Source organism: Suillus subaureus, assembly GCF_016647635.1.
Source record: "Suillus subaureus strain MN1 chromosome Unknown BJ212scaffold_26, whole genome shotgun sequence".
Lineage (NCBI taxonomy): Eukaryota > Fungi > Basidiomycota > Agaricomycetes > Boletales > Suillaceae > Suillus > Suillus subaureus.
The window spans coordinates 261,688-285,546 of record NW_024538582.1 but is presented as its reverse complement, the minus strand read 5'-3'; the positions used below and the strand labels follow the sequence as shown (position 1 = coordinate 285,546).

General features: G+C 48.0%; 12 protein-coding genes across 12 annotated transcripts; 3 read left to right on the top strand and 9 right to left on the bottom strand.

The window, feature by feature from the left end:
- Window positions 1-309: 309 nt before the first annotated feature.
- On the bottom strand, window positions 310-1,939 carry BJ212DRAFT_1370064 (uncharacterized protein). Its single transcript, XM_041336250.1, has 7 exons — window positions 1,699-1,939; window positions 1,559-1,598; window positions 1,400-1,429; window positions 1,118-1,346; window positions 963-1,064; window positions 787-913; window positions 310-733 (listed from the first exon to the last, which is right to left on the bottom strand). The coding sequence occupies exons 1-6, from the start codon at window positions 1,737-1,739 to the stop codon at window positions 807-809; spliced, it is 549 nt and encodes a 182-aa protein (XP_041190645.1). The 5' UTR covers window positions 1,740-1,939; the 3' UTR covers window positions 310-733; window positions 787-806.
- A 3,071-nt stretch (window positions 1,940-5,010) lies between these two features.
- BJ212DRAFT_452850 (uncharacterized protein) lies at window positions 5,011-5,997 on the bottom strand. Its single transcript, XM_041343237.1, has 5 exons — window positions 5,690-5,997; window positions 5,575-5,634; window positions 5,478-5,519; window positions 5,166-5,430; window positions 5,011-5,104 (listed from the first exon to the last, which is right to left on the bottom strand). Exons 1-4 carry the CDS (start codon window positions 5,823-5,825, stop codon window positions 5,258-5,260), a joined length of 411 nt encoding a protein of 136 aa, XP_041190644.1. The 5' UTR covers window positions 5,826-5,997; the 3' UTR covers window positions 5,011-5,104; window positions 5,166-5,257.
- An 825-nt stretch (window positions 5,998-6,822) lies between these two features.
- Window positions 6,823-7,467, bottom strand: BJ212DRAFT_453217 (uncharacterized protein). The gene is made up of 2 exons (XM_041343241.1): window positions 7,329-7,467; window positions 6,823-7,271 (listed from the first exon to the last, which is right to left on the bottom strand). The coding sequence occupies exon 2, from the start codon at window positions 7,249-7,251 to the stop codon at window positions 6,940-6,942; it is 312 nt and encodes a 103-aa protein (XP_041190643.1). The 5' UTR covers window positions 7,252-7,271; window positions 7,329-7,467; the 3' UTR covers window positions 6,823-6,939.
- A 1,014-nt stretch (window positions 7,468-8,481) lies between these two features.
- BJ212DRAFT_1301488 (uncharacterized protein) lies at window positions 8,482-12,206 on the top strand (the record flags this gene model as incomplete). Its single annotated transcript, XM_041333133.1, has 9 exons — window positions 8,482-8,926; window positions 8,987-9,330; window positions 9,381-9,494; window positions 9,542-10,087; window positions 10,154-10,286; window positions 10,407-10,549; window positions 10,607-10,766; window positions 10,814-11,432; window positions 11,492-12,206. 9 exons carry the CDS (start codon window positions 8,482-8,484, stop codon window positions 12,204-12,206), a joined length of 3,219 nt encoding a protein of 1,072 aa, XP_041190642.1.
- Window positions 12,207-12,694: 488 nt separating this feature from the next.
- Window positions 12,695-13,021, bottom strand: BJ212DRAFT_1201757 (uncharacterized protein; the record flags this gene model as incomplete). Its single annotated transcript, XM_041329084.1, has 1 exon — window positions 12,695-13,021. A coding segment is annotated over one exon (327 nt), but the record flags the coding sequence as incomplete, so codon positions are not given.
- Window positions 13,022-13,089: 68 nt separating this feature from the next.
- Window positions 13,090-17,794, bottom strand: BJ212DRAFT_1483120 (kinase-like domain-containing protein; the record flags this gene model as incomplete). Its single annotated transcript, XM_041340560.1, has 26 exons — window positions 13,090-13,206; window positions 13,263-13,319; window positions 13,373-13,603; window positions 13,675-13,884; window positions 13,930-13,973; window positions 14,026-14,056; window positions 14,114-14,299; window positions 14,352-14,408; window positions 14,471-14,603; window positions 14,658-14,683; window positions 14,740-14,811; window positions 14,872-15,066; window positions 15,122-15,340; window positions 15,398-15,606; window positions 15,667-15,774; window positions 15,878-15,998; window positions 16,046-16,093; window positions 16,146-16,496; window positions 16,547-16,762; window positions 16,815-16,852; window positions 16,903-16,933; window positions 16,995-17,174; window positions 17,225-17,281; window positions 17,335-17,458; window positions 17,521-17,621; window positions 17,675-17,794. The coding sequence occupies 26 exons, from the start codon at window positions 17,792-17,794 to the stop codon at window positions 13,090-13,092; spliced, it is 3,282 nt and encodes a 1,093-aa protein (XP_041190640.1).
- Window positions 17,795-18,043: 249 nt separating this feature from the next.
- Window positions 18,044-18,928, top strand: BJ212DRAFT_452982 (uncharacterized protein). Its single transcript, XM_041343238.1, has 4 exons — window positions 18,044-18,445; window positions 18,515-18,538; window positions 18,607-18,738; window positions 18,849-18,928. Exons 1-3 carry the CDS (start codon window positions 18,233-18,235, stop codon window positions 18,721-18,723), a joined length of 354 nt encoding a protein of 117 aa, XP_041190639.1. The 5' UTR covers window positions 18,044-18,232; the 3' UTR covers window positions 18,724-18,738; window positions 18,849-18,928.
- On the top strand, window positions 18,929-19,378 carry BJ212DRAFT_452983 (uncharacterized protein). Its single transcript, XM_041343239.1, has 2 exons — window positions 18,929-18,980; window positions 19,066-19,378. Exon 2 carries the CDS (start codon window positions 19,108-19,110, stop codon window positions 19,336-19,338), a length of 231 nt encoding a protein of 76 aa, XP_041190638.1. The 5' UTR covers window positions 18,929-18,980; window positions 19,066-19,107; the 3' UTR covers window positions 19,339-19,378.
- BJ212DRAFT_1369989 (uncharacterized protein) lies at window positions 19,349-20,080 on the bottom strand (the record flags this gene model as incomplete). The annotated part of the gene is made up of 2 exons (XM_041336249.1): window positions 19,349-19,948; window positions 20,071-20,080. 2 exons carry the CDS (start codon window positions 20,078-20,080, stop codon window positions 19,419-19,421), a joined length of 540 nt encoding a protein of 179 aa, XP_041190637.1. The 3' UTR covers window positions 19,349-19,418.
- BJ212DRAFT_453398 (kinase-like domain-containing protein) lies at window positions 19,787-21,718 on the bottom strand. The gene is made up of 9 exons (XM_041343243.1): window positions 21,371-21,718; window positions 21,133-21,318; window positions 21,045-21,075; window positions 20,953-20,990; window positions 20,672-20,905; window positions 20,384-20,614; window positions 20,272-20,331; window positions 20,126-20,208; window positions 19,787-20,070 (listed from the first exon to the last, which is right to left on the bottom strand). Exons 1-8 carry the CDS (start codon window positions 21,515-21,517, stop codon window positions 20,158-20,160), a joined length of 978 nt encoding a protein of 325 aa, XP_041190636.1. The 5' UTR covers window positions 21,518-21,718; the 3' UTR covers window positions 19,787-20,070; window positions 20,126-20,157.
- Window positions 21,243-23,022, bottom strand: BJ212DRAFT_453145 (kinase-like domain-containing protein). The gene is made up of 8 exons (XM_041343240.1): window positions 22,861-23,022; window positions 22,692-22,812; window positions 22,581-22,637; window positions 22,335-22,520; window positions 22,246-22,276; window positions 22,158-22,195; window positions 21,886-22,107; window positions 21,243-21,834 (listed from the first exon to the last, which is right to left on the bottom strand). Exons 1-8 carry the CDS (start codon window positions 22,881-22,883, stop codon window positions 21,454-21,456), a joined length of 1,059 nt encoding a protein of 352 aa, XP_041190635.1. The 5' UTR covers window positions 22,884-23,022; the 3' UTR covers window positions 21,243-21,453.
- A 51-nt stretch (window positions 23,023-23,073) lies between these two features.
- BJ212DRAFT_1369983 (uncharacterized protein) lies at window positions 23,074-23,808 on the bottom strand. The gene is made up of 2 exons (XM_041336248.1): window positions 23,728-23,808; window positions 23,074-23,677 (listed from the first exon to the last, which is right to left on the bottom strand). The coding sequence occupies exons 1-2, from the start codon at window positions 23,773-23,775 to the stop codon at window positions 23,207-23,209; spliced, it is 519 nt and encodes a 172-aa protein (XP_041190634.1). The 5' UTR covers window positions 23,776-23,808; the 3' UTR covers window positions 23,074-23,206.
- Between the last annotated feature and the right edge of the window lie 51 nt (window positions 23,809-23,859).

Genomic DNA, 23,859 nt, shown 5'->3' with positions numbered 1-23,859 from the left:
CATTGTAAAAGGGTATAGCTCCTTGCCCTGAGGGAGAAGTGAAGGTGGAGTGGTTGGATGCGACGAAGGAAGGCACGCCGAATTGTGTTTGGCCCTTGCCCTTGGAACTCCTAGTCCGGTGGGCAGTGTCGGAAGGGTCATAATGAGATTTACATATGTTGGAGAGTCGCCCTGTGTTTAAAGTTGTTGTTCGTGCAGGAATCTTTAGGTCAACGGTTCGCATTCGGTCATCATGATTGTTCTAACGGTACCTGTTATTTGCCTCCATACTGTGTCATGGGCCCAGCTGGTCATCGATCGATCATTCGAATAGTCGAAAGCACTTTATGATTATAGGGTACATCTTGAGAAATGCCACAAAGTTGGCGTACAACGGATGTCTTTATAACATCGGTACTGTCAAATGTCGGCCACACGCTACAAGGCGCTATCTGAAATACCCCTCCCAAATCCAGGAAACTAGTCCAATACTTAGAAGTCAGTCATTCCTTCCATATCTGGAAAGGTACTATGATGGTTGGTGCTTTATGATCACGAGAACGAGGGCATGGGAATGGATATATCTGAACATACAAATACAAGCTGAATCATAGTAGAGTTCAGACTAAAAATGAGAGGGAGAGAGTTGAGAAGGAATACTCGACATGTGTGAGTAGGGTGTAGATGTGGACGAGACAAACGAGGATGAGACGCATGATATGATGTCAATGTCCGAAGGAAGATATGTGAAGAGCTAGTAAGGCATACCTCAGGTTATTTCGATAATTAAGTAAGGAATGTACGTGCCAGAGATGATCAACACTTGATCAATAACCACGGCCGTAACCTCCTGGATTACCGTTCCCACCTTGCTGACCATAGCCTTGCTGACCACTGTAGCCGGTCGGAGCAAAACCGCCTCCATACCCCCCACCTTGAAAATTACATCAAGAACGGAAAGATATATGTGAAGTGGTACCCACCTTGGTAGCCTCCATAGCCACCTTGACCGTAGCCAGGTTGACCTCCAGCAAAGCCGCCCTGACCCCCATAGCTAGGCTGCTGACCGTAACCGCCGCCGCCGCCTGAAAACATGTTCAGGACCAAGGCTTGCTATGTTTGCAAACTTGCTACGAACCAGAGTAGCCGCCGCCGCCGCCGCCACCATAACCACCTCCAAATCCTGCACCCCCGCTGCCTCCGGTCCCGGAGCTACGAGGATTAGCGAGGTTTACTTTTATCCTCCTGCCATCAAGCTCTTGCTCATTCATGTTGGCAATAGCATGGTTTGCTTCCTCAGTCGTCCCATAGGTGACAAAACCAAAACCTCGAGAACGGCCAGTGTCACGGTCACGCATGACAATAGACTGAACGGATCAACTCAATCAAAAAGATAAACTGGGTAAGATAACTCGCGCACGTCAATCACTGGTCCATAACTGCTGAAAGCCTATATTGTGCAAGGTCCCAAGACCGAAAACGCGTAAGAACATGCATCTCGAGAACAATTTCAGACGAAGATGACATAGCGAAGCAGCCCAAATCAACAGCCCGCCCGTCAGAATCGTATATAACTGACATTGCGCAACGTGTCATCAGTGGTGTTCCAACTCAAATTTCTACATGCAGAAAACAAGAAATGTAACGAATCAGTTTCGCTCCCCTCCGCCGCGAGACGGGAGAAGCGCTTGCGAATTAAGTCAGACGGCATAGACTGACCCAACGTAGATTTTTGCACTTGATTGTGAGATTGAAGACATAGTGAAGGAGATCACTGGTAATACAATAAAGTCTTGAAAACTGTTACACGAGACCTGAACGAAACGGAGACCAAGACACAGTAACGGGACGTGGAGGTTCGAAAAAGAGTTTGAGCGAAAGGGATTTGTCGACGATCACCCTTATATTCGAGCCCCTTTATTTCAAACTCCGGCCTGAACTCTACTCTAGATTAATCTCCTTTTTAGGGTTGCATTGATCGAGCTACCTCCGCCCTCCTGATTCAGAACACCGTGATATGTTTTCTCTCACGACACATGGACTCAAAAACATTCAAACACTCGGTTTATTTTTGCAAATCAAGACGACCTGATCAAGCGTTTGTTAAAGTCGTATTTCAGAACCTGTTTCAAATCCCTTGTATCATCAACGCGATCAAAAGGAGCTAGGCTTATCTGCATTCATTCATCATTGAATCAAGCGCGAGACGGAGACAGCCATTGTTTCTTATCTGACCCGCTTCTCAATGCCGGTATTTCGACTTGCCAAGCTTGACGGGCTACATATCTTTCACATCTATCGGACTCTATCCTTCACTCATGGGTGGCAAGACGCGAACCTGACGGACGATGCCGCCAACTTGAAGAGCTCGTGCTCTCGCATATGTTCTTAAATTTCTTTCTAACACTCAGCAGTCACCGAGCGGAGGGATTTCCGCGGCGTTGAAGAGGACTTGGCACCGTTATCAACAAAAATTACCGTTCTAGTCTTGACAGAACGATCGAATTGGTAGGTGCAAGTAGGTGCAACGAGTATTTCTCGGCAGCAATATCCGGTCTATCGGCTAATGATGGGGGTACAAGAGGGCGCAGGGTCCCGTGAACGCATGCTCCGAATTCGTTCAGGTGATTCAGAGTACTAACTTTTCGAGACAAAACAAAAATTTGAGGGTTGAGTTCGATTTCAAATCATTGCTGTTCGTTGACCTTCATCGCCAACCTGGAGCGCTTCTCCCACCTCCCACGCACGGCTTACACCTTATATCATATCCTGCTGGTTAACTTGCGAGACCGTCATGTGTCACCTGTTGTGCTTTGAGTTGACATAGGAGCTACGCCCCCCATAATATTCGTCTATCACATGGCCTGCGCTTGTTTTTCTCATGAGGATAAGTACAGTGCTCACAACATTGGTCATTTCCCCTACGCCTTTTTCGCCGCTTCGGAGGTCCCTCTACTGCATCTACGGCATCTACCGCGCAGCCGCGTGCCTGGCATGCCGGGTCCTGCAGGGTCCTGCGTGATACGGCTAGTTATAAATGTATTACTTTCACAATAACTCCTGAACTCGCAATTTCGTATTCTTGAATCACCCTTTGCCTTTTCAAACGCAGAAGCTCACGCAATATGGACGTCTGCAGTGCCATGTACGGGTGTCAATAGTTATCAATCTATCATTAGTTTGATCTATTGTTTTAGCAGGTGCATTCAGCTGAGAGCTATTGGAGATCGACAACCACCGTTCGGCGGATCTTGTGATGCTCAATTTAACAGCCGAGCGCATCCTATCTTTGGCAGCTGCGTCCCAAACGCGCTTGGCGTTCAAATCAAGATATCCATTATTACAAGGGTGGAATAAACGCCCAGGATGTAGCCAAGCTAGATCAGGCAAGACCTCCCACGAGTGTTTTTTTTTTGGAAACAGAGGCATGATTTGAAAATGCAATGTCAATTTTTTGGCCTACGAGCACGCGACACATGGGCCACAGGACAAAACCAACGTTTTGGTAAGTACGTCAATTGTCATGATCAGAGTTAAATCGTTCAACATCAGGGGAAAATTCATTACGCCAAATCGGCAACTGCCGGATGTACATAGTCCCAGACAGTCGGACTCCCAGGGGCCAGTATATTCCACTTGCGCCTCTCACTAGCGCCTTATACCAGGTACCACCCTCTGGCTTCCCAGTGTCCAGATTTTGAACCCAGTAATTGCAAACTCCTCACGCTGTCTTTTTATTGCAGTGGTCAGTACCTTGCGCCAGACGACGCCAATGATCAGCATCCCTTCTATTGACAGAAATTGTCCTATTTTTTTCCTTTTTGCGAGGGACCGTCCATTTTCAGGTGATCAGCTTCATTCCGTTCAACACGGCGAAGCTTGTAGTAGAGAAGAGCGAGTTCACGGGCTTGCTGTCCTGACAACAACAATTGTGTTATCAAGGTATCCAATTCTATTGTGCATCCCATCCTGGCTCCATATGCCCATTTTGCAGTGCAGCTCTGATAGATAAGTGCAACATCCAGCGAGTCAAGGACTTAATCTGACCTCCGGTCCATACCGTATACCAAAAGGGTCAGTTACCCTTGTTTCTCAAAGGATACAAGTCGGCGTCCTCTTAAGTACGTTTTCATTTCAGCGTCCATGCCATATGCTGAACGGACCTTTTTGTAAGATAAGCATGCGGAAGTTAACTCTGGCTTCACGTATCGGTTCGTAATGAAAACTGTGACGCCTGTACGACTAATCCAGGAATTTCAGACCTGTGCAAATCAGCGAGTTCCCGTGATCCTTCACTCTCGTTCAACGAAACAAATGATTTGAGAGTCTGCACTCATGAGCTTACTTTTCCATTATACGAGTTGCGCAACCCTCTGTGACATTTTCTGGGCTTCGTAATCGTCTTCTTCTTGGTGTGGGGGTGTCTGTAGGGAAAACCGTGAAGTCCGTTCGAAGGAATGCCCAGTCACTTGTTCTGTAGTTGGATGGAGGTCTACCAACGCAAATAAGATTGTAACAAGTCGTGACACTACTATTTCCAGTGCTTCAAGTCATTGAGTGAACTGTGTCGACAAATGGCTTCTACAGCCAGTCGACAATATTAATGGTTCTTAATCTGGACCTGACAGTGGAAGTCGCACTGTAACATAGATGCAAATCGCTTTCAAATCGAAAAATCTGGAATACCTTCCAGCGATGCAACGCTCAACGTGCTACGCAGCCGAGGGACATCTGAATCAAAACAAAGCACGTGCGATCATAGCCTGCGTATATACGCTGGAGTTAGGCGTCGCATACCAGCATGAGGTTCAGAGTACCCCACGACAATACTCAACCCATGGGTGATACGAGTTTATGCAGTCGATTTTCGGTGGTATCCATACATGCAACCGAGCGAGCACATCACTGTCCCCTTCTCACCACAGACGCCACATACTTCTCCACCAACTCGTGAATAGTTTCCGACGATGTATTGAACGTATTATGTACCTGAGGGGACACCAGAGTCAGGAGCAAGTGTGATGGCAGGTGAATGAGTGTGATGGCAGGTGAATGAGTGTGTATATGCACGCTGCAAACTAGTTGGAGGACTGGACGTGCCAGAATGACGTAACATCGGAATATCCTTGGACAACGTTTGATTATTGTGCACACGTTGGACTATCTACCCACAACCAAGTACTTACCAGTACATTTGGTTGCGAATAGATAGTCCAATGGTTGTGATAACGCGTCTTCGCCCTGCTGAAAGTGTCGACACGAGTTATGAAGATTTATCCTAGCGCATGACAATTTGGATTCCCGTCGCACTAGTACTAGCGGAGGTAAAACAGAAGACGACGTAACTTGAAGAGAATCTGCCCAAAATCGGATGCATCGAATACGTTATTCGAGTTGGAAATGAATCGATGGTCGACAGCATTATTATAAGGTTTCCCTTCATGGGAAAGCCTGTCGGAGTAAATCAGGTGTGCAAATTAAAGTTGGAGAGTGTCAGCAACGTGGGAGAGCGGTAAGAATTGTGACAAGAACTTGAAGGTCTTGTTCTAAATCAGTACACGCGAACAACTTTCATTAAAGTCGGTTTGTACTTACTGCGTCTTGAATACAGTGTATTATTCAAAGGACATCTGTCGCACCTTCCAATATCACATCCTGCAAGATCAAACGTATCAGAACACCAAATCACATGAATAGGGTACTCACTCACCGACTTTTCTGCAACTGCAGTGACTCTCTTGTCGCGGACCGCATGCGCACGGGAGAACCAGCTCAATCTGATTGGCATCGGCAAGATTGACAAGAACCATGAATGATGCCGTCCACAACCAGCGTCCGGGGTCCATCGTGTTGGAATTCCCCTCGCACTAGTACTAGTGGAGGTAAAACAGCTGGTGACGAATGTGTTCTTCGAAATGGGTTGATAGTCGGCCGCATCACAATAATCCCGTAACGATAGTTTGGGCGGGAGTAAGCCCCCCCGCGATTAGGGCTATGTCTGCCAAAAGGTTTTCGACATCAAAGGACTAAATATGGTTTTTTTTGTTTCAAAATTCCCGTGATACTGTAATGTGAAGCCTGTCGAAGTAAACCAAGAAGCAGTCAAGTGTATAAATTAGAGTTAAATCACGTGTTGGAGGGTGTCAGCTTACAATATGAGAGTGGTAAGAACTTTGGCAATGACTTGATGGTCCTGTTCTAAATTAGGGATCAGAGAATCCTCAGGGTGCTTCACGTTGGCTGCGGTGGTTTCCGACGTTACACATGACCTTATGTGACTTGATAACGAAAGCCCTTTTCTATATATGATTATATATATATCAGCACGTATGACGATATCTGCGGCTCACCCGAGCAACTTTCAGTGAAATCGGGTTGTGCTGCGTCTCGATGAATGGTGCATTACCCAAAGGCTACTTCGCACATCCTGCAAGCTCAAACTTGTCAAAATATCAAAACACTTTACATAATTAGCTACTCACCAAGTTCCCTAAGAGACGTCACACGTCTAAAGAGACAAGGACTTCGTAAGTCCTGTACTATGTCAGTAAGGAATGTGAGTATCATATAGTGAGACTTACCCCAGTCGAGTATGAACAGACTGGGGAAGAAGGGAAAAACGAGACGAGCGAATGTACCTGGAGCGGAGTTACCGTATTCAGTAAGTACGTTGAAGGTAGTGAACGCGACACCAAACAAAAAGAAATATCTATACTACTATGTTGACGGATTGACTTCCAACATTCCCTGCATTACTGCCCACACTGACACTGACACACCCCTGTTAGCCCGTACTATACACGCACGGGCCAACCGGCCTAGTCCAGTCCGATCGCATCAGCAAGATTGACACAGAACCATGGATGACGTCATCCGGCGTCCAACTCGAGATCAGAGTTGTGCATTCATATCCAATTCGACGGTGAAATGAGCCCGGGCATGGGGTATAAGCCCGAGGTGTCAATGGATCATTGTTGTTGTCATGACCAATGTAGTAGTAGGTTGGGTTGGTATAGTGATGGAGAGTTCTTTTGTTGTTAATTCATATGATTCTATGCGGAAGTTGTGCGTATGGTTTAGGGCTTGGAGTGGTGAACGGGTAGGATTTTGGGGTTGAGGTGAGGCGTGGGGTGCGCGGGGAAGTGGAGTGTCGATCCGGCACAAGTAGATATGGAGGCGGAGTGAATAGGAAAGCAAGAGGAACGAGTTCTGGTCCCTAGTAGGGGTATGACGTGGATCGGCTGAGAGTATCCGGGTAACGTTAATAATCATCTACATAAGGGTAACGTGAACTAGAGGTGACGTGAATCGGCGAGGGGATTAAGAGGAATGAGATTGGCGGTACATACTGCGCTTCGAAATGTCAGCACGAAGAGCTATTTCGAAATGCGATCTGTATCAATGCCGGCGGCATAGATACACGAGTAGAGCGGGAGAAGCGGAAACAAATTCGGATGTTCCCTTCATACGGATATGATGCGCGGCCAACAAGGCTCGTAAAGCGTGAGTAGGTAGTAATTATACCAGGACCCGTTGGATTGATTTCAGCTTGGCCTGCGCTAGATTGAGCAGGATGCCACAAGGGCAGAAAAAATTTACAAGGCCATCGGTGGAGTGACGCAGGGAGGGCTACCTGTAGATGCTCTATCATGCGAGCGAAGAGGGTGAATATGATATGTAACCGACGGGGCTCGCGAAGTATGAGGTGATAATTATACTTGTACCCGTTGGCTTTGAATTCGGCTCCAACGGCCTGCGCTAGAGGGCCAGGAAAGACTTACAGCATCAGATGAGGTGATGTAGTCGGGCACCCTGAGAGTTGCTGTACACGACAACCTCGGGGACTGAACCGGTCTTGTGTTGGACCTGCTGGGGCGCTGTCGCCGAGCCCGAAAGGGGTTGTTATCGCAGGACGATAACAGAAATTTGAACGGAGAGATATTATACTTTTTGAGACATGGCAAAACCATGAAAGGCGACTTAAGAAGAGAAGTCAGGCATCATATTGAGGCGCTGAGCGTCCATCAGTGATTAACAACGAGATAGGAGACATGATCCGAGTGAAAGGGTAGAATAGAGGACGTACTATTTGTACCGTATGCGCAGCTACTAGGCCTGGTAAGCGGTTATTACAAAGAAGGACGACATGCGGAGACGGTGAGGCTAGCTGCCACGTGTCTAAACCACAGTTAATCGCAAGGTTATTCGGATTTTCTCGCCCGAATCGATGCCCGGGGCTTCAAGAATTCGTGTTTAGCGAGGTATATACTGGAACGATTTTCATCGAGCGTCACTTAGCTTTGCCATTCACTCCTTTGCAGCACCCCGTGAGTGGTCGTCTGCTGCCTCGTTTACTTAAAGTTGACGTGTACGCGCCGCGTGCCTAACGTTGTGATTTCACAACAGTGTTTCGCACAGCCACAAGCTTATATCAAAAACCGAACTCTTCAAAAAAATATCGGACAGGGCCACCCTGGAAGGCTTTGATCTTCCATGACGACCATGCCATCCGCCCCCATCGTCGCCGCCGTTCTGCTTGGTGCGCGTGTCGCGTCGCCCGCCGTCGTCCTTCTAGCTACACTATCCCTCGTATCCTCTAAGCGCCTTTCTCACCAATATCAAAGTCCAATAACTCCCGTCGTCGTCACATCTCGTGTCCCACGGAGAACACTCATTCTCGTCCTTCTCAGTATCAGCGCTTTCACTTTCTTAGCAGATGGTCTCGCATACGTCGTATATGCTGTCCTTAACAAAGTTTGGCCTAAAGGCACTGGTATCGAAACCGCAAGTGTTTTGGGTCTACTAGCGTATGCCGGTTTGGCAGCTCTTGGCGCATGGAAGGACGTCAGCGACGATGAGATTTGGAATCGGGGTCGAGTCAAGATTGCAATAGCTGTCGCTCTTGCACTCGACATCGTCCAGGTCGTCCTCTCCTTGATTGGAACAGGTCCGTTCTTATTCGCTTCTATCATTCAATTCATTTACCTTATCAATCAATTAAATTCAGACCCGCATCACATGTGCACATCACCCCTCCGGTCATGCATACCTAATCTTTTGCATGGTGTTCTACCACTCGCACGAGTGCTTGCACTCCTTCCTCTCCTTGTGGCGCTCTTCTTCCCTCGTGTCATTTATCTTACTGCGCAATCAAATGGTTACACAGAAGAAGCCGATGAGACCGCTCCTCTGATATCACAGCACGTTCCTCACGATTCGTTGCTGTTGCAACCAGAAGATGCCGACCCTGATGGTCCTAGTAGTACCGGTAAATACGGCACTTTTACGTCCAGAAGCGGTCCTACTACCCGCAGCGCGTCTCCAATTCCAGATGTACGAGAGCCAACCAAGGTAAGTAGGGCTGTCCTAACCTAGTGTAGCGCAATCTAACTCGTCCACAGACAACCCCACGCGAAGTAGCCGTCGATCCTTCATGGCGGGAGCTCTTCACTCGTATATCTCGCATCACGCCCCATCTTTGGCCTTCCCGCTATCCCAAGCTGCAATTCATCGCAGTATGTACCTCCATTACATTCTATCACACCAGCTGACCATTTCCTAGTTAATCTGTTTCCTCATCCTTATTCTGGGTCGCGTAGTCAATGCCTTTCTTCCTCTCACGCTCGGCGCACTCATCACCACATTCGACACTCCAGGCGTAGCTCCAGTCTCAGCGTTCGGCGCAAGCCCATGGCCATACCTAATCACATACGTCTTGCTTCGCTTCCTCGCTTCCTCAGGCGGTCTCGCAGCCATCCGCGATGCACTCTGGATTCCACTCATGCAATACAGCGATCGTAGCATGTCGATGCTCTCATTCAATCATGTCCTTGCTCTTTCTCTCAGCTGGCATACGAAGCGCAAGACTGGCGAGCTTCTCCGTATTCTCGATAGAGGAAGCGCAATAAACCGCGTTGGGGAGCTTATTGGGTTCACAGTGATTCCTGCACTCGTGGACATATGTGTTGCGCTCGTCGTGTTTGTCTTCAGGTTTGAACCTGCGTTGGGTGTTGTGGTTGGTGTTGTGATGGGGAGTTATATCTGGGCGAGTGTCGTGCTCACGCGGTACAGGACTAGGATACGGAGGCGGATGAACGAGCGGGATGTGGTAAGTGCTCAGTGCTACTTCGTTTTGTTTGTCATTACGAAGTCGTCTAATTGCATGCATGCTTAGGTCACTCGCGGAATCCATACGGATTGTCTCCTTAACTATGAGACTGTCAAGTATTTCGGTGGGGAGGAGTATGAGGCGCAGAGGTATACGGAGGCTATTGGGGAGTATCAGAGCTTAGAGAAGAGGGTCGTTTGTGAGTGTTTTCGTCTCGTCTCATTTCAAAACCACGTCTTGTGCCAAAGTTGTTTCTCGTTCTCAAACTAAACCCGTGTTTCATTTCAATCGCGAATGCGAATACTGATCATACCTATAGTATCTCTCAACCTCTTGAACCTCGTACAAACGCTCATCATCACGTCCGGTCTTCTGGTCGGTTCTTTGATCGTCGCGTCGCGCATCACGAGGGGACAGAGTAATACTAGCGATTTTGTGGTGTTCATCACTTATTATGCGCAGGTGGGACTTTGTTTTGTGTGACAATGGTGCAGAGCTGACGTCCTTGGGCCACGCCAGCTCTACTTCCCTCTCTCGAATCTAGGTAGCGTATATCGCGCAATCAACCAAAGCCTCGTCGATACCGAGAAATTACTTCATCTCCTCAATGAGCCCACCGAAGTTGTCGATGAGCCTGATGCCAAGGAATTGATAGTCACGAACGGCGAAGTTGAGTTTGGTACGTAACCCTCCATTCCCATACGCATCCATTTTAACCCACCACAGACAACGTAACCTTCTCCTACGACCATCAAACTACTGCATTACACAATATCTCCTTCAAGCTTCCCCGCGGCGGACGTGTTGCTCTCGTTGGCGAAAGCGGAGCAGGCAAAAGCACAATCCTGCGCCTCCTCTACCGCTTCTACGACCTCCAACCTGGCTCAGGACGTATCCTAATCGATGGTCAAGACATCCGCACGGTAACGCTCTCAAGCCTGCGTCGCGCAATAGGCGTCGTACCCCAAGATCCTGTGCTCTTCAACGCCAGCATCGGGTATAACATCGCTTATGGCCAGCCTTCCACCACTCCCCCTGATGAAAACACCATCGTCTCGAGCGCCCAAGCTGCTCAGATGCATGAACGTATCATGAGTTTCCCAGAGGGGTATGAGACGAAGGTTGGGGAGAGGGGCGTGAGGCTGAGTGGGGGTGAGAAACAACGGGTGGCGATTGCTAGGACTATGGTGAAGAATCCGAGGGTGTTGCTTTTGGATGAGGCTACAAGTGCGTTGGATAGTGCGACAGAGCGCGGGGTGTTAGACGGTGCGCTTGGGAGACTTGTGGATGGGAGGAGTTGTTTGAGTATTGCGCATCGGTTGAGTACGATTAAGGGGGCTGATTTGTGAGTGTTTTTTTGGGTGTTTTCTTGGCGATGCGGTGCTGATTTGTTTTCCTGTGAAGAATTATGGTTCTCAAGGATGGAAGGATCGTTGAACAGGGCTCACATAGGGAGCTCCTTGAACTCAATGGCCTCTTTGCATCCATGTGGGCAGACCAAATAAGCGCATCCGAAGATCCAAAAACCCCAGCTGGATACGACGTCGATGACGATGCCCCTGTCGTCGACATTCCCGACTCTGAAACACGCAGCACAGCAGTCGAAGAGCGCGTAGTTATCGATTCTCCTCAAGTCGTCCCATCATCCCTACAAGTCAAACCAGACGCACCTATATCATTCCCCGTAACCGACGACGCACCCCAAACGTTCCCGACAACGGCATCCACGTCTGACGCGCCTTCCATCCACAGCTATCCAGAGCGTTCAGCCATACCTGCGCATGTACAAGGCGCGAGTGTTACGTTTGACGCGAAAGTGGCTACGCCTCCGCGGACAAGTTCGCCTGAGCCTAAGAGAGCGCTCTCGACGCATAACATCCAGAGACTTGCGAGGAAGATAAGTCTCAGCGGTAAAGCTCCGAAATTACCTGGTGTTTTACGCCGGGACACGAGCTTGCGAGAGGCGAGTATGGCGAGCAGCGGAAGTGGTGCTGGAACTGCGAGTGGGAGCGCATCTACGCCTCCTACTGGAAGTGCTAGAGCGAGCGTGGATGAGCCGCAGACCGAGGCTGCTTTGAAGAAAGAAGAGAAGAAGAAGAAGAGGAAGAGTTTTATCTAGAAGTTCCTCCTTTCTCTCTGATTCCCGTCTCTTTTCATTGTTGTGTTCCTTTCCTTTCCTTTTCCTTCCTGTCCCTTTACTTTCACTGCCATATGTTCTGACCACCTTACTTCTAACGACCCCTGCCACGACACATCATCATCTTTCCCTCATCAATGACATGCATTTTTCAATCACATGTGACTTGCGACTTGGATTTCTGTTTTATTCGATACATACTTGTGTTGTGGTGCTATATTGATATCACTCGGTCGAATGTCTGCTTTAAATTCGGTAGTCAAACATGGTTCTTGCATTGTTGCTCTGATGTTAGTCCGGGATCTTGGTCTGTTGTGGGCGTGCGTTTTATACACTGTATTTGCTATGCGTGTCGTATGTAGTAAATTATATTGTGTAGTGACAAACGAGGGGAGGCTGAAGCAATTACATTGTACGAGCAGCGGTGTATGAGCTGCCAGAGTACCTTGAAAGATCATAATGTAGCCAGTGAAAAATTTATAGTCCCTAAGCAGTGCCCTCTGGGCCCTTGAATCCCTCATGCAATACAAAAGAAGGCAGACTCCGTCATTTCTGTACAGCTTGTTGTACGACTTTTTAAGGAGCCATCTTGCAGAAAGAGTCCGAAAAAAACCCATTGATTCGAGTGAGGAAACCTCCCAAAGTTTGAAGCAGCGATCTCCAAGAGTGACTTTGTGGGAAGTATGTTCGAGATTGCAGGTTTCTGTATCTGGCGACGTCTGCGCAACGTCGCGTCCCGTAATCAGGTTGATGATGGCACTTTTCCCAACTCCAGTCTCCCCGAAAAGCAACACATTCAAAGGACCAGAACCGGCAAGTGACTTGACCGCACGGAAGGATCAGTACACGTAAAAACAATGCACCATTAGACGCTCACTGTAGATAAGTGATGGTATGCTAGGGGACTAGAGTGAGCGGCCTTGCGTGATTGAACAAGGGTTCGCGGGGAAGACCGAAACGGCGGTGCGGTCGAAATGCCAGCCTAGTTGATAAACATTTCAGCCGAATGACTTCAACCACAAGCTGGCGAGTTCATACCTGCTCCGCCGGGTATGCACTGTGATCACTTTCCTGTACCCCGTCAACAAGGATATCCTGTCAGAGTCAGAAACTCTACTCCTACGTGACGAAATCAGTCAAGAGCTTACATCTTGTCTCAAATCCTCTAGTTCCCTTGTTATGAAATTCATAGCTGTGAGGGCACATGGACGAGCAGATGGATCAGTTGACCAACACCGCTCGATATGATTCCAGCGAGCGTCTGTGACGTCAGACGTTGCGTCGGATATCGCAGGACGCGGGATATCCTCTCCACTGAGGATTTTTTGAAAGACTCTGATATCTTTGATACCATGCCAAGGAATGACTAGAGTCAACAACTGGAAATAAATGATCATAATAAACACAGGTTTTGTGGGCTTGGAATGCTTAAACTCGCATGATACATGACACGACCAAAAGAGTACATGTCGTTCTGCGTGGTCGGTTTGATATCGGAAGGCCCGAACAACTCGGGCGCAGCCCACCTGATTGCACCGGGCCGAACAGACGATCCTTCAATTGGGTGGTCTTTGAAGCGTCCGCAGATGACATTTGACAAACCGAAGTCTGTTAGGCAAGCCTTGTAATCTCCGTCCTTCAGATCTACCAACACGTTGAACTGGGTTTTTCAGTAAGTGCAATTAAATGTAGAGGATGAACTCACGCTCGTAATGTCACCGTGAACAACGGTTAAAGAATGAAGGTGAACTGACGGCAGACTTATCAGTTGAAACAAGACGACTGTGAAAGGAATGCAGACGATAGTAGAGCCCAGATGCTACGCCGTGAAGCTAGTGAACAAGAATAATTCAGCTAAGATCTATTGCAGTTAAACAAGTTTAAGTTACCAGCTTCAATTTGGACTTGATGGTTAATGTAGCACCCTGTTCTGTGATCAGACGGAGCAGTGTGCCGTCCGGAAACCACTGGGAGACAAGGGCTGTAGTTGGCCTAAAATCCTCTGTCGTTCCATAAAGCGTGACGATATTGTCGTGATCGAGGTTTGCCCATATTGCAGTTTCTCGTCGAAACCTCTAGCGAAACCTCATAAAATAGTGTTCAGAACAGAAAAACATGGACTCTTACTCTTAAGTCCTGCTCTAAGGGGAAATCCCCGCAATACCTGAAGGTTTTTACTGCGACCTGTGGTGCGATGGTGGACAGGCTGATCAGCGAGTTACGCCGGCACTGCCCACTGGCCAGACCTTGACAGGACCCGACGGCCGTCTCCATTCACATTTGTAAACATCTGCGAATCCACCACTGGCGATGTAGTCGTTTTTCGCACCGAAGATCTGGCCTGTCAGATCTTCTGCCAGCGCCAATTGTATTTCGGGACTAAAAATGAGGGAACTGAATCAATGAAGACTTGTTTCAGTATGAGCACCCTACAGAGGTGAGGGTTCCGAGGTGGATGCCTAAGTAAAATGCATCAAGATCTGTCACAGATTGGGATACCAGTGGACTGTCAAACCTGTGAGTCGGCATCCCTAGACTGGGTGATGCACTCAGGGACATTTGTGTTCCCCGCGAGCTGCCCTGCGTCCTGTTAACTCGAGGTGCAGTGATCATCATAGACAGCATCGGAACACGCTGCCGTAGTCACTGTTCTCCCCAACCTGGATCCTCTTTGGGAGCCTGAGAGTGTGACAGTATTGACGATGGCTGTCAAAGTGCGTTGACGCTTTCCACTCTGCACGACCTTGGATTTGGAGGGCATAACATTAATGGATGTATTTCCTTGCTCTGCATCAAATATTGCGGTTGAATGACTTTTTCCCACTCCGCCAACAGAGATATCCTGTAAGGGAGAGTAAGGATCCGGTCCTGCGCGAGGAGATTACTCATGAACACACGTCGTCTGTCAAAGCCTCCAGCTCGCTCCTCAAGAAGCTGATGACCATTGTGGCAGAAGGACGAGCAGATACATCACACGACCAGCATTGTGCAATCTCATTCCAGCGTGCGGTTGTCACATCGGGTGTCGCAGGACGAGAAATGTCTTCTCCTCCAAGAATTCTTTGAAGAACTACCATGTCGTTTATACCATTCCAAGGAATGACCAGTGTTAACACCTGCGCACAGACGATCATGTTAAAGGTACGTAAGTTTTGTGGATCTACAAATCTCACATGAAACATGACGCGACCAAATGAATACATGTCGTTTTGCGTGGTTGGTGCAGGTTGGTCATCGGCCTTCAGCAACTCGGGCGCGATCCACCTGATGGCACCAGTTCGAACATTTGATCCGATTGTGCGGTCACCTAAACGACCACTGAGAACTGTCGCCAGACCGAAGTCTGTTAAGCACGCTACGTATTCTCCTTTCTTGATGTCAACTAGAACGTTGGACTGGAACTCTCCGTCAGAAAAGTTTCATGTCAAGGAGATGAACTAACACTCGTAATGTCTCCATGAACCATACCCAGCCCATGAACTGACGGCAACCATGTCGGTGGGAGCAAACTTAGAATGGAAGAAGGACGAACGATAGGAAAGGCCAGACGCTATATCATGGAGCTAACGACACGAAAATTAAGTTAAGACGCATAAGTTATACCTAAACAGCGACTCACTAAATTTAGCCTCGATCTAATGTCCAATGTGTACCGCTCTGGAACCATGGAAGAACAAGAGCTAGAGCAAGCCCAAATCCTCCTGTCGTCCCCAACACAGGAACGATGTTGTCGTGTGTGAGGGCAGCCCAGTTCTCAGCCACGCGTCGAACTCCCTATCAAATCAATGGTATACAAAGCAGAAGTCTTGACAGATTCTCACCTGTAAATCTAGCTCTGGCACGTCAACTTTGATGACTTTTACTGCAACCTGCAGCGCGATAATTAATAAACATATCACTGTACACCAGCAATGTCCAGACCTTCACAGAACCTGTCGGCCGTTTCCAATTACATTTGTAAACTATTCCAAAATCACCTGCAGTGACAAGGTCGCCCATTGTACAAACAATCTGGCCCGTCAAGTCTGCCAGTCCCCGACTGGGCAACTTAGGTTGTCGATCCTGTGAATTATCGGTCCTAAACTGATCGATGTATTGAAGAACTCTTGCGGCCCTTGGGCGATGGCCCGGTTCCCAAGACCAGCATCTTTGGATCAGCTTCCAGTGATTGTCGAGCATGTTATTAGGTCGTGCGTGTGTGGCATTTTTTGACAGCGCAATGCAGATCTGATGCGATTTCTTTTCTTTCCATGGGATATCCCCCGAGACGGTCTGAGAGGAGAAAGCTTAGGATAGACCTGAAGAAAAGGGAGAGATCGCACAAAGAACATAACACCACCAAAAGAATATATATCACTCATGAAAGTCGGTCTTTCAGGATCATATTCGAGTCCGATGACTTCAGGCGCCCGCCATCGAGAATTGAAACTGCGTTCGGCGGTGGTCGAATTCAACTGTAACTCCCCATCTCCTTCGATTGTTGCAAGACCAAAATCAGTGAGGCGCGGATTCCTAGAACCATCTATGAGTACATTTCCCTGAGAGGCTTGTGAATGAGCGCGGTATGCACAAAAAGACCAACATACATACGGGGTGAAGGTCCCCGTGAACGACATTCATTGATTGAACTGGGTGGACGTCAAGAACAAAACGGAAGACATGGTAGAAATCGACGAACGATAGTTGAGACCGTCAGCGACGCCCTTCACCTAGAAGAATGAGAATTGATAAACGCTCTTTGAATGCGATCGGTGTGAACAACCGACTCACTAAACCAACTTTAGCGGAAGCAGTAAGGGTTGTTTCCTCGAGATAGACATATAATGTTCCGAATGGCATCCATTGTGAAACGAGAGCCGGTAATGAAGAATCGACATTTGCGATGCCAAGTAGCGGCACGATAGTCGGGTGTTTCAGTCTAAGCCACACCTTGAGTTCCCGATACATTCTCTAGATAGACCATGTTGAGCAAAATGACGTTTGAATTGGCACACGCTGACTTTTTTAATTTTCCCCATAGCTGTTGGATGATCAACTACGAAGACCTTCACTGCGACCTAATGGGGGTTAGACGGACGATCGATGAACTTGCGAAAGCTATCAGACAGACCTCCGCTTTGCCTTTGCCAGTCTCGATGATAAGCCGATAAACCTGACCAAAGGATCCACCTGCTACTGGAGACTCGAGCTTGCCATAAATGTGAGATGTGAGGTCATTGATAGAAGTTGGATTGCTGCGAAACATGAAAACTTGGAATTCAGACAAGGCAGTGTGCATTATTGAAGAAACCCTCACTCTTCGACAGGCACAAGACCTGTCATACCAACTTTGGCTATGGATTGGAGGGCGTATAAGAAGGGAATGACTGTCTTCCTGCTCGTGAGTCCGGTCTGCCGCTATAAGGAAGACAGCTGCAATCGGTCAGTGAGAAGGTGGGTTGAAGTCGGACCAAGGGTTCACCTGGGTTCACAACATTGCGTAACTGGACATGCACATTGCACACTCGGCCCGGGGCTGGCAGCCATGCTGCAGAACATGCTTGGCGTGTGCGGTATCGCCTCGAGGCCATGATGGATCAGATCGATCATTAGACCCGCATAACCAGAAGCAGTCCTACTACCCACTGTGTTTCCAATAATTAATTAGTCAGTATATGCCAGAGCTGCTAATCTCAGCTGTGGCGCAACCTAACGCTTTCACAGACAACCCCGCGCGAAATAACTGTCGATTCCTCATGACGAGAACTCTCCACCCGCATAACTCGCATCACATCCCATCTCTGGCCCTCCCACCATCCGACACTTGCAATTCATCGCAGTCCGTACTTCCCTTGCATTTTATCACACTAATTAACCATTTAATCTGTTTCCTCGTCCCTGTTCTCGAACCTATAGTCAACGCATTGCTTCTTCTCTACGTCCCATTCCGCTTCTTCGCTTCTTCAGGCGGTCTCACAGCCATCCGCGACGCACTCTGAATTCCACTCACGCAATACAGCGATCGCAACATGTTGATGCTTTCATTCAACCATGTTCTTACTCTTTCTCTCAGTTGGCATACGAGATGCAAGACGGGTGAGCTGCTCCGTATTCTCGATAGAGGAAGCGCAATAAACCGCATTGGTGAGCCTATTGGGTTCACAGTAATTCCTGGATTCGTGGATGTATATGTTGCGCTCGCTGTGTTTGTTGTGAGATTCAAACTTGCGTTGAGGGTTATGGTTGGTATCGTGATGGGGACTTATATCTGGGCGAGTATCGTGCTTACGAGGTATAGGACTAGGATTTAGAGGCGGATGAATGAGCTGGATGTGGTGAGTGCCAAGTATTGCTTCGTTTCGTCTATGATTATGAATTGGTCCTTAATTGCACGTACGCTCAGGTCACTTGCGGGATCCATACGAATTGTCTCCTTAACTGTGAGACTGTCAAGTGTTTCAAGAGGTCGCGTATGAGGCGCAGAGGTATATGGAGGCTATTGTGGAGTACCAGAGTTTAAAGAATGGGGCTGTTCGTGAGTGTTTTCGTCTCATCTCATTTCAAAAACCACATCTTGTTTGAAATTTTCAAACCAAACCTGCATTTCGTTTCAATCATGAACGCTAGCGCTAATCACACCTATAGTACCTTTCGACCTCCTGAACCTTGTACAAATGCTCATCCTCTTCTCGTCGGTTCTTTGATCGTCACGCGTGCATCACGAGAGGATAGAGTAATACTAGTGGTTTTGTGGTGTTCATCACCTATCACACGCAGGTGGGTACCTTATCTCTTTCGCATCGCTCATGGCCAGCCTTCTACCATTCCCCTGACGAAAACACCATCGTCTCAAGCGCTCAAGCTGCTCAGGTGCATGAACGTATCATGAGTTTCGCAGAGGGGTATGAGACGAAGGGTTATATTGATATCAATCGGTCGAGTGTCTGCTTTAAATTCGGTAGTCAAACTTTGTTCTTGCATTGTTGCTCTGATGTTAGTCCGGGATCTTGATCTGTTGTGGGCGTGCGTTTTATACACTGTATTTGCTATGCGTATCGTATGTAGTAGGCTGTATTGTGTAGCGACAAACGAGGGAAGACTGAAGCAATTACATTGTACGAGTAGCGGTGTATGAGCTGGAGGACCATAAAGTAGCATGCGTAGTAACCTGAGGCTAACATTCGAGAACCGTATTGCACAAGTAAGCTTGACAACTTAAGCTGGCCTGGAACTGCGAGGTGTCTGGGTACCTGTTTGATAGGGGTCATAAATGAGACTGCGGATAGCTTGTTCTGATCGCTGTCGACGTGCGCGCATCATGGGTGATGCATTTGGTTCGTCAGGGAGCGATGTGATACAAGCGTGTGCGGAGAACCGCATCCCGAGGCTTTTCAGGTTGTCTTCGTTCTTCGCCCACCACTTATCCATGTCCGTAGGATGATCTTCCAAGGAGGTGACCACAGCGGCGATTGGTACGCCGCCTGCCGCAGTGGAGGCAGAGCCGACTATGTCGGTGAAAAATTTATAATCCCTGACTAGTGCCCTCTGGGCCCTCGACCCCCTTATGCAATACAAGAGGAGGTAGACACTATCGTCTCTGTACAATTTTTTGTATGACTTTTTCAGGCGCCATTTTGTGAATAAGGTCCGGAAAAAACCCATTGATTGGAGCGACGAAACTTCCCAAAGTTTGAAAGTGTGGGGTCCAAGATTGACTTCGTGGGAGGTATGTTGCAGTGTGCAGGCTTGCTGCGTCTGGCGACGTCTGTGCAACATCTACTCCCATGATCAAGTTGATGACAGAGCTTTTCCCAACTCCAGTCTCCCCAAAAAGCAACACATTCAAAGGAGCTAGACCTAAGTGTACCTTGCCGCATGGAAGGATTAGTATGCAAGACTCGATGGCATCAGTAGGTGCTCACTTGCATGGAAGCCTGAGAGAGGGTACGATATCTTAGACTTGGCGACGGAACGATGGTTTGCGAAGATTTGGATACTGTAGATCCTATGTGATCACAGCTTCAGCATAATTGACGAGCGTTGTGGTCAAATTACTCTAACTACGAACTGATAAAATTACCCGAGCTTCTATCGCATGGCTGGGAAGTCCGAATACACTTAGGTCATTCTGTGAGAGCAAGATTCAGCCCCTGCGTGACGAGACAAGTTCAGGAACCTACGTCAGCAGCCAAAGCCTCCAGTTCGCTCTTTAAGAAGTTCATGGCCATGAAGGCAGATGGGCGAGCAGCTGGATCAACTGACCAACACTGCTCGATCTGATTCCAGCGGGCGTCCGTAATATCAGACGTTGAGTCGGATATCTCAGGACGCGGAATATCCTCTCCTTTTTGGATTTTTTGAACGATTTTGTACTCGTCAATGTCATGCCAAGGAACAATCAGAGTCAACAACTGGGATGAATGATACATCAAATATAGATTTTGTGGACTTGAAACGCTTACACTTACATGGAACATGACACGACCAAAGGAATACATGTCGTTCTGCGTGGTTGGTTTGATATCGGAAAGGGAATCATGTGGCCTGAACAACTCAGGCGCAGCCCACCTGATTGCACCAGCCCGAACAGTTGATCCTTCAATTCGGCGTTCTTTTAAATGTGCACAGAGAACATTTGATAAACCGAAGTCCGTTAGGCAAGCCTTGTAATCTCCATCCTTGAGATCTACCAAAACGTTGAACTGCATTGTTTAGTCAGTGCAATTGAATGTGAAGAAGATGCACTCACACTCGTAATGCCACCGTGAACAACGGGAAAAGAGTGAACTAACTAGCAAGGTTCATCAGTTGAAACAAGACAACCATGAAGAGAATACAAACGATAGTAGAGCCCAGATGCTATGCCGTGAAGCTAGTGAATAAGGATAATTCAATTTAGGTCCATTGTAGCTAAACAGGTTTAAGTTACCAGCTTCAATTTGGATCTAATGGTTAATGTAGCACCCTGTTCTGTGATCAGACGGAACAGCGTGCCGTCCGGAAACCACCGAAAGACAAGGGCTGTGGTTGGCCCGAACCCCTCTGTCGTTCCATAAAGTGTGACGCTATTGTCGTGGATGAGGTGTGCCAATATTGCAGTTTCTCGTCGAAACTTCTAGCGAATCCAGATAAAATAATGTTCAGAACAGACATACATTAACCCTCACTCTCAAGTCCTGCTTTGAGGTGCAATCTATGTGATGCCTGAAGACTTTTACTGCGACCTGTAGTGCGATAATGAACAGGCTGATCAGCAAGTTACGTCGGCACTGCCCACTAGCCAGACCTTGACAGAGTCCGACCACCGTCTCCATTTACATCTGTAGACGTTTCCGAATGCACCACTGGCGACGTAGTCGTTTATCGTACCGAAGATCTGACCTGTCAGATCTTCTGCTAGTGCTAGTGGTAGGTCGGTGGGGGAGATGGTAGTGTTTTTCCTTGCAAAGAAACTAACGACTTCCGTTGCCTCCGGGCGATCATCTGGGTTCCAAGACCAGCATTTGTGAATTAAGTTCCAGTGATCGTCAAGAACGTTGTCGGGACGAGCAGGAGTCGCTTTTTTCAATAGCTCAATGATGATGTGAGTTGAGTTTTTCTTCTCTTTCCACGGTATACCCCCCGAAACGACCTGAGAGGAGAAAGCTTAGGATAGAACTACAGAAAAACAAAGGGATCGCACAAAGAACATGACACCACCAAAAGAATATATATCACTCTTAAAATTCGGTTGTACAACTTCAGCCTCCGGGTCGATTCCAATGACCTCAGGCGCACGCCATTGAGGATTGAAGCTGCGGTTTGCCGTCGTCGTATTCAGCTGCGACTCTGCGTCCCCTACGACTGTTGCGAGACCGAAATCTGTGAGACGTGGATTCCCCGCACCATCTATAAGGACATTTGCCTGAGGCTTATGAATGAGCGTAACATCCACGGGGAGACGACCGTACATACGGGATGAAGGTCTCCGTGAATGACATTCTCCGAGTGAACTGGGTAGACATCAGGAACAAAAATAATAATAGGATAGCAGTCTACGAACGATATCTGAGGCCATTGGCAACGCCCCTGACCTTGTAGCATAAAATCGATCAATGCCTGACGAATGTGATTGGTGAACAAGAGACTCGCCAATTCAGCTTTATCCAAAGCGGTTATTGTACCTTGCTTCTCGAGATACATATACAATGTTCCGGAGGGCATCCATTGCGAAACAAGAGCAGGATATGGAGACCCGACGTGTGCGGTGCCAAGTAGCGGTACGATAGTTTGATGTTTTGACAGTCTAATCCACACCTTGAGTTCCCGATGCATTGCCTACATGGTCCATTGAGCGAAGTGTGATTTGAGTTGCCAAACTCCGGTTGGATGACTGACCTTCTCATATTTCTCCACAGCTCTCCCAGGATCGATCTTGAACACCTTTACTGCGACCTGATGGATATCAAATGGAGGATTCAGGAGCTTAGGCAGGATGGTCAGACAAACCTCTTTTGTGCCCTCGCTGGTATTGATGGTGCGCCGATAGACGGCGCCAAACGAACCAGATGTGCATGGATCCCCGAGTTTCAACGCGGAAATTTGAGACGTGAAGTCGCTTGGGATATCGCTACAAAATATGATGAAAGATCGAGAGACATTATTAGAGACGACTCACTGTTGAGGTGCGAGTCTCTTCATGCCAGTGGGGTAGTAGGGCTACTACTCTGCAGGAGGGAAGTGAGGCTGGTTGATAACCGCAAGGCGCTTATTGGGGTTCAGTAAGGGGGCCAGCCGGCAGCCATGTTGCAGAACACTGTTTCGTGTGTATGTTATCGCCTCGAGGCCGTGATCAATCATACACACGGATTCAGGAATTTCGCTCGACCTTATAAGGCAAATATGGTCATATCACGTTGGTTGGTTTTCAATGATGATATACATTGCATGCTTAGACGATACCTTCTACATCGTGCTTGACCCCTAGTCCAGCCTCGGCATGGTTCCTCCGCGAATCCAATAGTTCATCTGCAGAACCTTGCTGGCAAAACGTCTACCCACCACTGTGGCTCTCTGCCCACGAACCTAGTGAGTTCATCAACCTGTTTCTGAGTAGGGCGCCGATCATAACTGCCTGGCTGGTCGTTGAAGATGTACAGCACGAGAACGACACCATCAACTATGTATTCCGCTGGAACTATCTGTCCAGGAGGCAGTGTTGCATATGCCGTTGACAACGATTGAACGTGGAAGTTCTTGTTGAAGCTGTAACTGGGGTTCGCTCTGGCGTTGGTCCTGGCGTTGGTTTCGGAAAGGTCGGGATGTAGCTTGGCGAGGAAGGAACGAGCAGTCTCATAAAGCCACTCCTGAGATATGTAGTAACCGTACATCTGAGCATTACGTTGCGGAGGTGGAAGGGTTATATTGATACGGTTTGACTTGGACGGTTTGGTATGTCCAGAATCGCACCGTTCGTCTTGCTTGGCTTCACCAGGCTGCACAAGAGCAATTGAGAGGGATATCAACAAACAACACCTGGACACACCTGCATGCTAGACATCACTCCATCGAGGCTTTGTAATCGCTGAGACATGTTCAAGATGATTTTGAGTTCATTGCATAATGCTGGAACGCTGAGCAGGATGGACTCTTATTTTGGCACTCCAAATTTATGTAA

What these genes read in the sequence shown, in the direction of transcription:
- BJ212DRAFT_452983 (XM_041343239.1), top strand. Translation starts at nt 19,108, where the DNA reads ATGAGACGAAGGGTTATATTGATATCAATCGGTCGAGTGTCTGCTTTA.
- BJ212DRAFT_452850 (XM_041343237.1), bottom strand. Translation starts at nt 5,825, where the DNA reads ATGGACCCCGGACGCTGGTTGTGGACGGCATCATTCATGGTTCTTGTC. An exon ending in CTGCAGTTGCAGAAAAGTCG is followed by an intron (nt 5,635 to 5,689) that starts GTGAGTGAGTAC and finishes TTGATCTTGCAG; the next exon opens with GATGTGATATTGGAAGGTGC. An exon ending in TACACTGTATTCAAGACGCA is followed by an intron (nt 5,520 to 5,574) that starts GTAAGTACAAAC and finishes ATTTAGAACAAG; the next exon opens with ACCTTCAAGTTCTTGTCACA.
- BJ212DRAFT_453217 (XM_041343241.1), bottom strand. Translation starts at nt 7,251, where the DNA reads ATGATTATTAACGTTACCCGGATACTCTCAGCCGATCCACGTCATACC.
- BJ212DRAFT_453145 (XM_041343240.1), bottom strand. Translation starts at nt 22,883, where the DNA reads ATGAAGAGACTCGCACCTCAACA. An exon ending in CTTTGGATAAAGCTGAATTG is followed by an intron (nt 22,277 to 22,334) that starts GCGAGTCTCTTG and finishes TTATGCTACAAG; the next exon opens with GTCAGGGGCGTTGCCAATGG. An exon ending in TTCACGGAGACCTTCATCCC is followed by an intron (nt 22,108 to 22,157) that starts GTATGTACGGTC and finishes CATAAGCCTCAG; the next exon opens with GCAAATGTCCTTATAGATGG.
- BJ212DRAFT_1370064 (XM_041336250.1), bottom strand. Translation starts at nt 1,739, where the DNA reads ATGTCTTCAATCTCACAATCAAGTGCAAAAATCTACGTTGG. An exon ending in CTGATGACACGTTGCGCAAT is followed by an intron (nt 1,430 to 1,558) that starts GTCAGTTATATA and finishes TGCACAATATAG; the next exon opens with GCTTTCAGCAGTTATGGACC. An exon ending in CGGCGGCGGCGGCTACTCTG is followed by an intron (nt 1,065 to 1,117) that starts GTTCGTAGCAAG and finishes ACATGTTTTCAG; the next exon opens with GCGGCGGCGGCGGTTACGGT.
- BJ212DRAFT_1369983 (XM_041336248.1), bottom strand. Translation starts at nt 23,775, where the DNA reads ATGTCTCAGCGATTACAAAGCCTCGATGGAGTGATGTCTAGCATGCAG. An exon ending in GAGTGATGTCTAGCATGCAG is followed by an intron (nt 23,678 to 23,727) that starts GTGTGTCCAGGT and finishes GCTCTTGTGCAG; the next exon opens with CCTGGTGAAGCCAAGCAAGA.
- BJ212DRAFT_452982 (XM_041343238.1), top strand. Translation starts at nt 18,233, where the DNA reads ATGTTGATGCTTTCATTCAACCATGTTCTTACTCTTTCTCTCAGTTGG. An exon ending in AACTTGCGTTGAGGGTTATG is followed by an intron (nt 18,446 to 18,514) that starts GTTGGTATCGTG and finishes ACTAGGATTTAG; the next exon opens with AGGCGGATGAATGAGCTGGA. An exon ending in GGATGAATGAGCTGGATGTG is followed by an intron (nt 18,539 to 18,606) that starts GTGAGTGCCAAG and finishes ACGTACGCTCAG; the next exon opens with GTCACTTGCGGGATCCATAC.
- BJ212DRAFT_453398 (XM_041343243.1), bottom strand. Translation starts at nt 21,517, where the DNA reads ATGGAGACGGTGGTCGGACTCTGTCAAGGTCTGGCTAGTGGGCAGTGC. An exon ending in TTCACGGTGGCATTACGAGT is followed by an intron (nt 20,906 to 20,952) that starts GTGAGTGCATCT and finishes TAAACAATGCAG; the next exon opens with TTCAACGTTTTGGTAGATCT. An exon ending in TTGGTCGTGTCATGTTCCAT is followed by an intron (nt 20,615 to 20,671) that starts GTAAGTGTAAGC and finishes CATTCATCCCAG; the next exon opens with TTGTTGACTCTGATTGTTCC.